The 11,841-nt window shown below is 39.4% G+C and overlaps 1 protein-coding gene across 4 annotated transcripts; it reads left to right on the forward strand.

Annotated features, from left to right (window-relative positions):
- The first annotated feature begins 4,390 nt into the window (after positions 1-4,390).
- Positions 4,391-8,701, forward strand: LOC131312831 (eukaryotic translation initiation factor 3 subunit D-like). Of its 4 annotated transcripts, none has more exons than XR_009195992.1 (3): positions 4,391-6,319; positions 7,152-7,281; positions 8,444-8,701. XR_009195992.1 is itself a non-coding variant. In XM_058340826.1 (2 exons), the coding sequence occupies exon 1, from the start codon at positions 4,562-4,564 to the stop codon at positions 6,314-6,316; it is 1,755 nt and encodes a 584-aa protein (XP_058196809.1). In that variant the 5' UTR covers positions 4,391-4,561; the 3' UTR covers positions 6,317-6,319; positions 8,444-8,701. The 4 variants fall into 4 exon arrangements, 2 of the variants coding, with proteins under 2 accessions (XP_058196809.1, XP_058196811.1); XR_009195993.1 differs by having other exon boundaries at positions 7,199-7,281; XM_058340826.1 differs by lacking the exon at positions 7,152-7,281.
- Positions 8,702-11,841: the final 3,140 nt, after the last annotated feature.

Here is an 11,841-nt window from a genome sequence, read left to right on the forward strand (position 1 = left end):
AAGTTAGAGGGGGCAAAGTGCACGTGAAGCTTAGTTAGAGGGGGTTAACTGTTGTTTACCCTTCAAAATTTACGGCAATAGTTGCTATTCTGTTCCTAAACCAATATACGGATTTGTATTATAGATTGTTTTGTATTTCATTGTTTTACTCTCTCCCTCTCTCCTCCCCCATCCCCCTCATTCGGCTTCCGAAACGGCAAATAAGAATTGAGGTGCGTGTATTTCATTGTTTTCTTTCGGTTTACCCCCAACACACGGTTCTATGTTGCTTCCCTTTTTTCAAGTTTTTTTTTTTTTTTTGGAATAGATTTTTTTCGACTACAATTATACAGTTTTGTATTTCATTCCTTTATTTCCAATTCTTGGTTTCATATTGAGCACATATACGATTATGCATCTCCATTGCCAATCCCATTGCGAGGCCAAGGAAAAGCCATTTTCGACTACAATTATTCATTTGAACCGTCGGTTAGTTTGGTTTAGAAGAAGTAGATTCTTTTTTTGTATTTCACGTTTTTTTTTGGATCAAATTTTAGGAGGAGGACACTGAGTGTAGTTCTTGGTTTCATAGTGAGCATATATACGATTATGCATCTCCATTGCCGATCTCATTGCGAGGCCAAGGAAAAGCCTTTTTCGACTACAATTATTCATTTGAACCATCCGTTAGTTTGGTTTAGAAGAAATAGATTCTTTTTTTGTATTTCACGATTTTTTTGAATCAGATTTTACGAGGACACTAAGTGTATTTCATTGTTTCCCTTTTTCACGATTATGCATCTACAATTATTCACATATTGAGCAAATATACAGTTTTGTATACATTCTTTTTTTTTCCAGTTCTTTCTTGGGATCGGAAAAGTCATCTCATTCCTTGCTGAATGGTCAAGCAAATCATTGACTTGAATTACATCATTTTTGAATTCTCTCGAGACCGTTATTGAATTGAATTGCAGTAATAATCATTGACTCTCACTCTTTCTTTCCCCTGAGTTTTTTTTTCTTTCTTAGTATGGTTTCGATGACTGAACGAGTAGAGACGAATGAAATTGGTAAACTGCGATTTTTAGTCTGCTTACATTGAAATATATATTATTTGAAAAAATTGCGATTTTTTTAGAAGAAGAAATAAATGTGCCTCACATGTCCAAAAAAGTTCATTTGCATAAGAATGCTCACGAAGCAAATGAAAAGCAAATTGTTGAAATTGACACACCCAATGATATGCATTTATAGTAATAGACTTCCAATGACCAAAAGAGTTGATATTCCAGTGACTAAAAGAGTTGCATTGCACAGGTGTAGAAGAAGTTGATATTCCAGTGAAAAAGAATCGAGACGTATGAGGATGCTCAAGTAGCGGTTGACAAGGTGTTAGTTTCCAGTCAGGTTGGCATATGCAATGACAATTAATAAATTGCAAGGAATATCTGTAAAATTTGTTGGGGGTTGACTTGCGCATACCAGTCTTTAGTCATGGACAATTATATGTAGCGCTATCTAGATGCACACATCTAGTGATTGTACAACTGTCATTCTTTCCAGTGATGCATCCAATTCGAAGACGAACATTGTGTATACTGAGGTTTTGTTACAGTAAAGGTAAAACTATTTTATTTATCCACACATATCGTGATCTTATTTATCCACGCATTTTTGGTGTTATGTAGGAGTGGAATGAAAAGAGAAAATACAACAAGACTACTTTGACGGGGATATCATAATAAGGTAAATTTAGTTGCCGTTTCACTTCTCAAGTGCAGGATACAATAAAGGTAGCAGCCTTTTTCACTCTTTTCCACCAAAAATTAACTTCATAATTAAGGATAAGAGTTACAAAGGTGAAAGGATAGAATAAATGTGGGTGGTGTTCTAATTGTCCAAATTTCATTGGGCAAAATATTGATCAGTGCCTAATTATTTTAGGGGTGCAGGATTCAAAAAACCGTTGGTGCCTTGATGGATTTAAATTACATAAGTAGATACCCTTCATTTCATCTCACTGTCTCAAATATTTATTTGGTTAGAAACTCTATTCCCATATACATTGTTTTTCTTTATTCCGTTGGTTACTATTATTTTTTTCATGAATAGTTTGGTATATATGCTTGGTATATATACTTGCTGAAATTAAACCGCTTTAGTTCATAGCTTGGATTTCGTTGGTTGTCGTAAGCCTCTATTTTTAGAAATTAAATTTAACATAATGGAATAGGTTAAATAGACCATATTTTAAGCTGAATAAAGAAGCAAATTTTGAGAGAAGTCGAGGCTGAATAAGTGGTGATGGTGGCCATATAGGATAGGATAATGGCTCCGGCTAAATACCCCTGTACTATAATTTATTTTGATCGAGTTCTAATTATGTTCGATATTCTAAAGTTGATTGTCCCAAAAATAAATAAACTATGATTACCTACTTTTGTTCTAGATACTATTTTGTGGGTTGCACATATGGCAACAAAGGGACATATGCATTACATGTTTCTAGGTTCAATTCCCACTTTGTTCTTTCTATCTCTTGGGTGTGGATTGATTTTACATATACTTGATTTTTCCATATGACTTGATATTTATGTTTGCTATGGTACACAAGGTTTTCAAAAGAGTGGTGTTGAAGTGAAGTATCTGGGTATTTTTGGAATCTCTAATGGGGAACGAAGATAGAAGAGATATTCTTTCGAAGTCTTTAGTTTTCTCTATATTGAAATTTGTAGGTGTTTCATTAGTCATTTATCTTTCTTCAATCGTGAATTGAAACTATCTTAGGTTGGTTGATTCATGTATAAAAGTGTGATGCACCAAATGTGGTCAATGTGCCATTAGGCATTGTTTCTGGTAGTTAAGTACTATACTCATGAATTAGATGGCTTTAAATTTGGCATTGTTTTTGGTAGTTAAGTACTGGACTATACTCATGAATTACAATAACAACTTCCCAGAAAGAGATGTGGTGTCATGTCTTTGGACACAGACAATTTCTATGAATATGATTGGGTTATTGTTTTGCGTAGTTGGCACAGACAATTTCTATAAATATACTTGGGTTGTTGTTTTGCGTAGTTGGATTTGTTGGGTAGAGGTTGATATATTGCACGTAAAAGATTTGGTGGTGATGTGGCGTCATGCTTTAGGCAGTGTTTATTTGTGTGTAATGATCGTTCGAGCCGTGCCTTCAGGCGCAGGCAATTTCTAATATACCTTTCCTTTCAGCTCAATGTTTCATATACACATGAGCTTTCTTATTATCAATTAGACAGTTGATGTTGATAAATCTTTTCAGAAAGATTGAGATAACCATTTGTTTACCTCCTAATGAAGTAGACATCACCTCAATTGGTGAAGGATGATCCGTTAATGTACATTGTCATTTTTTTAGAAAACCAAACATCCAACCAATCATTTCTCACTCCAAACTTCTACACATTGTAATTGGAGCATGTACTGCCTTAGGTTTTTTGAATGATCAAGTCACTTCCGTTCTATAAACTCAATGCTATGCGTGTGTTTTTCATTATTCTAGTTTTTTCATTTTCACTTTTTTTTATTCTTTCTCCTCAAAATATCAATCGCCAAAGTTATAATTTTATCTGTTTTTGGTTCTAGCCCACCTTTAATTTTTTGTCCTACAATGTACATACAAGCTAAAAGCCGAGGATAGCTTGTAGTAAGCACATCTCCAACCTCATCAGACATAAATTTGATTGAAAATGAATGAAATATTCTGCTCTAACCCTTTCATCAAATCAATACCGGATCAAGGGAGAAGCAAACTTTTACCTAATGGAAACCTAATTGCACGTATGTCAGGAATGAAGCTAAGGTCCCCTCACGTGTGAGTGGTGTTTAGAGTATGTTCAACGCCAATAATGAGTTATGAGGACTTGTACCTGTGTTTTGTCCAACCAAGTCCAAGTTTTGAAACCATTAAAACCCTTCGATAAAGGAATAGACCTAAGAGCATCTCCACTCCTCACCCTTTTGTTTTACACAAATTCAAATTTGTGTAAAATCCTCCATAAATCTACTCCCCTCCTTTACTCAGCCCATACCCAATTGAGCAAGACTCAAATTTTTAGTCAAATTTTGCAAGCCTATTTATTTCCTCCAAAATTTCCAACAATGCCATTAATGAAATCTTTACTCAAATTATCCAAAATTTCCAACAATGCTATTAATGAAAATTTTACTCAAATTTTTGTTTAGAAATGGATATGTCCATTGGAGTGTTTCATATTCAATTCAAATTTAAGTAACGGTTGGAAATGCTATAATGGCAGATAAAAGAGAAAATGAAAAACGACTAAGTCCTAATGAGGCCCATAAAATAATCACAGGCCCAAAGCACACCACTTTGTATACCCAAAAATCAACCCAAGCCCAGACCCAGACACCCATTCCCGGCTAACGTCATACCAAAATCCAATCTCTCTCCACATCATCTTCTCTTCTCACTAACTAGGGTTTCACTGATTCCCAACCTCTCATCGCCTCCCCGTCTCTCTCTCTCTCTCTCTCTCTCTTCCTTCCCATAATCATCTGAACCAGATCGGAAAATCAAATGGTGGGTTTCAACGTTGGCTCCGTCGCCTTCAACTCCGACGGGTGGGGCCCACCCGAATCCTCCCCCTCCTCCCCTCCTCTCTCTCTCCCCAACCACCCCTCCCACGTCCCCTTTGCCCCCTTCTCCCGCTCCGACAAACTCGGCCGCATCGCCGACTGGACCCGCTCCAACTACAACCACCCCAGCAACCGAAACCCTAACAACCACCGCAACAACAACCCCTCCGATTCTGCCTTCGACTTCACAGGCGACGACTCGTTCGGCCTCAACAACCCCGACGACGACTCCTCCTTCCGCCTCGTCGACGGCAAGCCCCCTCCCCGCCCCCGCTTCGGCCCCAAATGGCGCTTCAACCCCCACTACCACCACCGCAACCAAAACCAGCTCCCCCAGCGCCGCGACGAGGAAGTCGAGGCTAAAAAGCGCGAGGCCGAAAAAGAACGTGCCCGCCGCGACCGCCACTACCACCAGAACCACCGCTCCGGCGGCGCCCACCACCACCAGCGCCGCGAGGCAGCCTCGCTGAAATCCTCCGTCGACATCCAGCCGGAGTGGAACATGCTCGACCAGATCCCCTTCTCCACCTTCTCCAAGCTCTCCTTCTCCGTCCCAGACCCCGAGGACCTACTCCTCTGCGGCGCCCTAGAGTTCTATGACCGCTCCTACGACCGCGTCGCACCCAAGAACTCCCGCCCCCTAGAGCGCTTCAAAAACCGAAACTTCTTCAAGGTCACCACCACCGACGATCCAGTCATCCGTCGCCTCGCCAACGAGGATAAAGCCACCGTTTTCGCCACCGACTCGATTTTATCAACCCTCATGTGCGCTCCCAGGTCTGTTTACTCATGGGATATTGTTATTCAGCGTGTTGGTAATAAGCTATTCTTCGATAAACGCGATGGGTCCCAGCTGGACTTGCTTTCCGTCCACGAGACCTCCCAGGAGCCCTTGCCCGAGTCAAAGGAGGATATTAACTCGGCATACTCGTTATCTGTCGAGGCGGCTTATATAAACCAGAATTTCTCCCAGCAGGTTCTGATTAGGGATGGGAATAAGGTGGAGTTTGAAGAAGGAAACCCGTTTGCTAACGAGGGGGAGGAGGTGGCGTCAGTGGCGTATAGGTACAGGAGGTGGAAGCTGGATAATGATATGTATTTGGTGGCGAGGTGTGAGGTGCAGAGTGTGGTGGAGGTGAATAACCAGAGGAGTTTTGTTACGCTGAATGCATTGAACGAGTTCGATTCGAAGTATTCGGGGGTGGATTGGAGGCAGAAGTTGGAGACGCAGAGGGGAGCTGTTTTGGCTACTGAGTTGAAGAACAATGCGAACAAGTTGGCGAAGTGGACTTCACAGGCGCTTTTGGCTAGCGCGGATATGATGAAGTTGGGGTATGTTTCGAGGGTGCATCCACGGGATCATTTTAACCATGTGATATTGGCTGTGGTGGGGTATAAGCCGAGGGATTTCGCGGCGCAGATTAATTTGAATACGTCGAACATGTGGGGGATTGTGAAGTCGATTGTGGACTTGTGTATGAAGTTGAATGAGGGGAAGTACGTGCTTGTGAAGGATCCGTCGAAGCCCCAAGTGAGAATTTACGAGGTTCCAGCGGATGCGTTTGAGAATGATTATATGGAGGAGCCTCTGCCGGAGGAAGAACAGGTGCAGCCGCCTGCGGAGGATGCGGAAGGTGGGGAGGAAATTGCAGCTGCAATGGATGTCGAGGAGAAAGAGATCACCGCTGAGGCTTGAAGGGTATAATTTATTCATCATAATAAATTGGCTATTTTCTGTTTCCTCATTGAATCTTTGGTATTGTTTAATCAAAATATATTACTCTGTCCCAATATTTTTCTTCCTCAAGTGAGCTGATGGCAATATGCATGACTTCCAGTAGACCTATTCGAATGAATTGTTTGATGGAAAATTCTTAAAACTGGATAAAAAATGAGGGCCCGGCCAATTGACTAGCATGTAATATGCTCAGCTTTGGTAAGTTTGTGGTGTTTTAGAGATATCCCTCGGCTAACAGGTCTTTTAGAGGTATCTATTGATGTGTGTATCCCTCAGCTCACAGTTTTGTACAACTTTTATGATGGCCACTTTCTCAAGGCTGCCTGACTGGACACCATAGTAGCAACTAGCAATAATTTAGTAACCTCCTACATGTTTCAACCATGTATTATCGTTGTTTTTTCCCTCCTGTAGTTGATCATGATTTGACCCCTCCTACAGCTTTTCTGGTTTTTGGAAATCTTTTGAACATTATGAGTTGCATGTTCCTTTAAATTTACTTGCTGAGGAGCTTGGATATGGACAATGGACATGGATATGCAGACAATGGTCTTGACAAGCTAGTAACCTCCAAAATGTTTCAAGCTTCCAGTATCGTTGATTCTTTTTCCTGGTAGTTTATCGCGATTTAACCCCTTCAACAGCTTTTCGAGTTTTTGGAAATCTTTTGAACAGTATGAGTTGCATGTTTTCTTTAGTTATGCACGATGGATATATACGGTACCTGTATGGGCAGGTCAAAATCCCCTTTATTAATGGGTGTTACAATTAATGTACCCTTGTTTTGCTTCAGATGCACTATCATGATTTTGGCTAACCTGACTCTGGTGTATATTGTAGCCTACCGTGATCTTGGCTAACCTCTAGAGAATATGAAGTTTTGGCATTTGTGACGACTTACAAACTTGTGTAGCAAGCAATTCGTAAATTATAGTCATCCTTTCCTTTATCTTCTTCAAAACACGTTTTCTTGAATATTCGGCATAAATCCAATGGGAAGGAACCACCCCCCCTTCCCCCTCCGGCCCTCCCAACACATGTATAACACATTTATCAGTCATATGGAGCACAGTTGCTTAAAAAATGTGGTTGTACAAGTGATTGGTACTTATTAGGTAGGGGTATGGTTATTGTTAAAAAGGCCCTCCATTAGTGGGCCTTCGGAATCAGTAACCACGTAGTGAAGATGCTCAACAACTCTTCACTGTGCCCTCATTTTGCTCCATTTGCCCCTCCTTGATTTTGGCTACCCTCTAGAGAATATTTTGACCCCTAGTATGTCTTTGCTTACTTAAGAGCTTATGCGTGGCAAGCAACTGATAAATTTTATTTAGACTCAAAGTCACATTTTCTTCTGGATATATCAGCGCTTGCATATTGGAGTTAATAATTTGCATAATTGCTATGGTAAGGTTAGAAGCATGCTCTTATTAAAAGTGAATATGCTCTCTGTGCTCAACTTAGATTATGGAAGGATGACTATTAGAAGAGCTTAATATCCGTGCCACGTGCAACTTGCCTTTTAGTGCTAAACCATCACCTGCTAGAATTGGTGATTTTATCTATTTTTGTCTTCCACTACTTCCTCTGCAATGATAAATGTTAGTAGGAGGCCATTAAGGCAATATCTGGTCCAATAATGGAAGATTGCGAGGAAGGAAATCGAAAACTTAGGTTCAGATGGTAAGTAGGACTACATTAGTGTGACTCAATTGAACTTATGGCGTTTCAGCTCAGTGTAGTCCATGGATATTGATGAACCATACTAGGCGCTTGAACAGCAAAGTTTATATGCACAATTGCACACATGCATGTGTCATCACCTCGCTACGAGGATTAAGCATTTAATTGTACTGACCTTGGGCAGTTTCATAAGGGAACGCAGTCTTGTGATGGTTGGGGAACTTGGAATTGTTAGCTTCGCTTTCTTGCATCATGATCTATTTTACTTCGATTGTTTATGGAGTTGCATACTTTTCTCCTTTGTGGACAAAAGCTGATTTGATGTGATTGCATGGCGATGCTTTCGATATGCTCCCATATTTATGCCCTGTCTAAGCTGATATAATAATCTTGAATTTCCAGGAGTACGTTGCTGCAGAGGGAATGCACTGGTGAAGTCTTGCAGTCCTTGTTCGGGATCGTGCTTTTCTTTCATATAAAGTTTTGTTTTTTAAGCTGTCTAGTGTTGGGAAGTATCTTCTTTTGCTCTGTTTGGCCTTTGACATAGATCCATTTAATTTGAGCTTGGATATGCGAGTACATCTCACTAGTTTTACGGATTTTGGTCCATTGAGGTTTTGGGCTTGTTTGATAAATGATGATGCTTATGTGTTTTTTCCCTGTTTGCGTTGTCTTTCAATTGTCAGTTGTGAATTCTGGTTGCTGAGATCTTCTGTTATGGTCTCTTATTGGTCGTACCCTATATAGCATAGACATCGGCACTATTTGGAAACTCTTCAGACACGGGCCTGATATTTAGAAGTGTTTTAAATTTTTGGGAAAATTAGATAATTAATACTATTCGCTAAGGACATGTTAAGAACATTTGTTAATACTAAAAATATCCTTAGCAAATATTAATTACAAAATACATCCTTAGCCGTCATTTTCCCTTAAATTTTTTTTCATTGATTTCTTCATTTCAACAGCAAGAGGTCAAATCTAGAACACTCTCGGGATATACTGGGACACTTTCATTCAATCCTTTTAACTATTTGTACACACGTTCTATTCCTTACCGATATTGGAATCAGCTAATTTTTTGTATAAGAACTCTTAAAAATTATTTTAAACTAATTAAACGGCTTCGATCAATTATAAGAACTCTTAAAAATTATTTTAAACTAATTAAACGACTCCGATCAATTGAGTGAAACTCCTATTAGTGTTGTGTCAAAATTTGTGACCGGCTCCATATATGTATGGATGTATGTATGTATCTATATATGTTTGTATGTATACATACACCCACCGTTACTACGCTAATTAAATTACATGTATATCACATTGTAGCCTGCACATACTCGAGCAATTCCACTACTGTTGTAACCCAATCAAGTTCTGAATACCGTATCGGCAAGAGTATTGATTTTCTTACTGGTATGGTACCGGTACCGGTCAAATACCGGTACCATTTCGGATTAAGTGCAATGACCAATATATAGTTATAAATTCATTATTTTTCTCAGAGGGAAGAGTGCTTGAGACTAGAGTGGGGAAGTAAGCTTAGTACAAAATGACTAGAATCCACGAGACTTTAAAAGGGTTGAATACTCAGTTGATTTAACGCTTACTATATCCTACATAGGCATTTACCATGATGGAAAGGCGACATCTAGGATTCGACCAATGATTTGAACGACATGCTCGTACAAAATGACTAGAATTCATCCATATTTATACTACTCCATGAAAAGTTCTAAATTTCTTCTTTACAAGATAATATCTAGGTACACTCTAGATTTTAGACATGTGAGAAATACCTACAACAAAATATCTAGGTATACTCTAGATTTTAGACATGTGAGAAATACCTACGATATTTGTTGTAAGTGTTTTTTAGACATCTTCTGATGTCTAGATATTCTAGAACTCTTCAAGAAACTACAAACTTATATCTCCTTCCAAAATATCTTCTATACATCAGTGAGATATTCATATGTTAGTCAACGGGGATTCAAAGCCCTGAAATTCAAACATGCTCCCCGTGGGGCTCGAACACTGGCCACCATGAGGGAGACACATGAGCAAACCAACTCAACTATGCTTGGTTTCTTGGGCTTGACTTGCACTTTATTTTCATGGGCTAAAATACTAAATCAAATTTATGCTCCAACAGACACGATCGACATAAAGATATCGATCCAAACTTTGGGGAAATTAAAGAAGTGAAGGACTTTCCGAATAAAATCCCATTCAAGCCTATCGTATAGGCTTTCTCGAGGTCGAGTTTGATGATCATGTTCTGATGCCTTTTTTCCCCTTCATATGGTTAAAATGATGAATAACTTCCTGAACCATGATAACATTATCCGAACCACACGTCGTGGGTTGAAACTGGATTGTACGGGAGTCACAGGACTAATGAGATCTCCCAAGTAAGGACGAATGCGAGGAACCAGAATTTGAGTGACCAATTTGAGTGAAGTAGTATTATAGACTGATAGGTCTAAGCTGACCCACAGTTTCCGGATTCCTCACTTTGGGAGTTAGACACAAAAGAGTATGAGGGATTAGTCCCGCGGTAAAAACTCCATGAATGAAGTTGCAAAATGGAGTTAGCTGTTATGTCCACAATTTTTGGAAAAATCCCGGGTGGAGACCATCAGGACCCGGAGATTTCCAAGACCCAGGGCGGCCTTGATTTTCGAGTTTGTGGGTATAGAACAGAGAGTTGCACGGGTGTGGTCCCCAAGAGCGGGAAATGGGAGCTAGGGAAGAGAGATCTAACTCACGAGAAGATGACAACTGACTAGTACTAAAAAGAAAAGGTTCTTAAAATGAGAGAGCACAAAAGTTCTTAATAGAGGCTTCATCATATTGCCACGGGCCCACTGAGTCCTTAAGAGTTGAGAGATTCTATTGGAACGACGATGGATAATGGTGGGAAGATTGAAGAAGTAGTGTGTATTATTAAGATCACCTTCAGTGAGCCATTCTACACGGGATTAATTTCTCATTTTAGGGTCCAAAATGATTCCTCTTGGAGAAGGATCTGATTGAGTTCGATCAGTCAACAGGTTACTCGATCTAGCTCAAGATACTTGAAAGAAAAGAGCAAGGGTTATTATCCTGTACGCTTTTTGAATCCCTGATGAAAGACGAGCAAGGATCGAGTTGTGCTAGCTAGCTAGGAGAGGTACTGGTGAGGAGTTGAGTCCGATCGAGGGAGATGGGAGGGATACATGTGCATGCGTTGGGGTATATTATATATTAGCCCAAGCGTAACGGGGACCCGGGAAACTACCCAAGTAGTCAACCATGCCACATTAATGATCAAGGCGTTCTTTGAATTTATCTTTACTACGCACTCAAAAGTTCATTGAAAATCCATAAGATGATTTACCCACAAGATTCTCCTTTGAGCATATATAGTTTGGTCTTGCATGAATACCCGAAAAAAAAAATCCAAAAATCATATATAGTTAACCAATTCTTGATTTATGGGAAATTTTTTGAATTTGGTAGGGCTTCAAAAAAGAGTCCTAATTTATAAAATATTGTTGTTTAGTTTCAAAACACTAAATTTTCATAACTAGATGATGACCAATTATTATTTTTCTCCTTTATTAAGAGGATAGAAAGCAACACATGAACTACATGTGTTTAGTCTATAGTACATTGAGTCACGTAATATTGGTAAAATTCATTATGATTTGTAATCATTGCTACATTGTTGAATAACAACTTTATTTATGCAATTTACAATATCTTTATACACTTCTTTTTTTTTTTTATATTGGACAAACTCTTGTGCATTG

The sequence above is a fragment of the Rhododendron vialii genome, chromosome 13a (assembly GCF_030253575.1).
Source record: "Rhododendron vialii isolate Sample 1 chromosome 13a, ASM3025357v1".
NCBI lineage: Eukaryota > Viridiplantae > Streptophyta > Magnoliopsida > Ericales > Ericaceae > Rhododendron > Rhododendron vialii.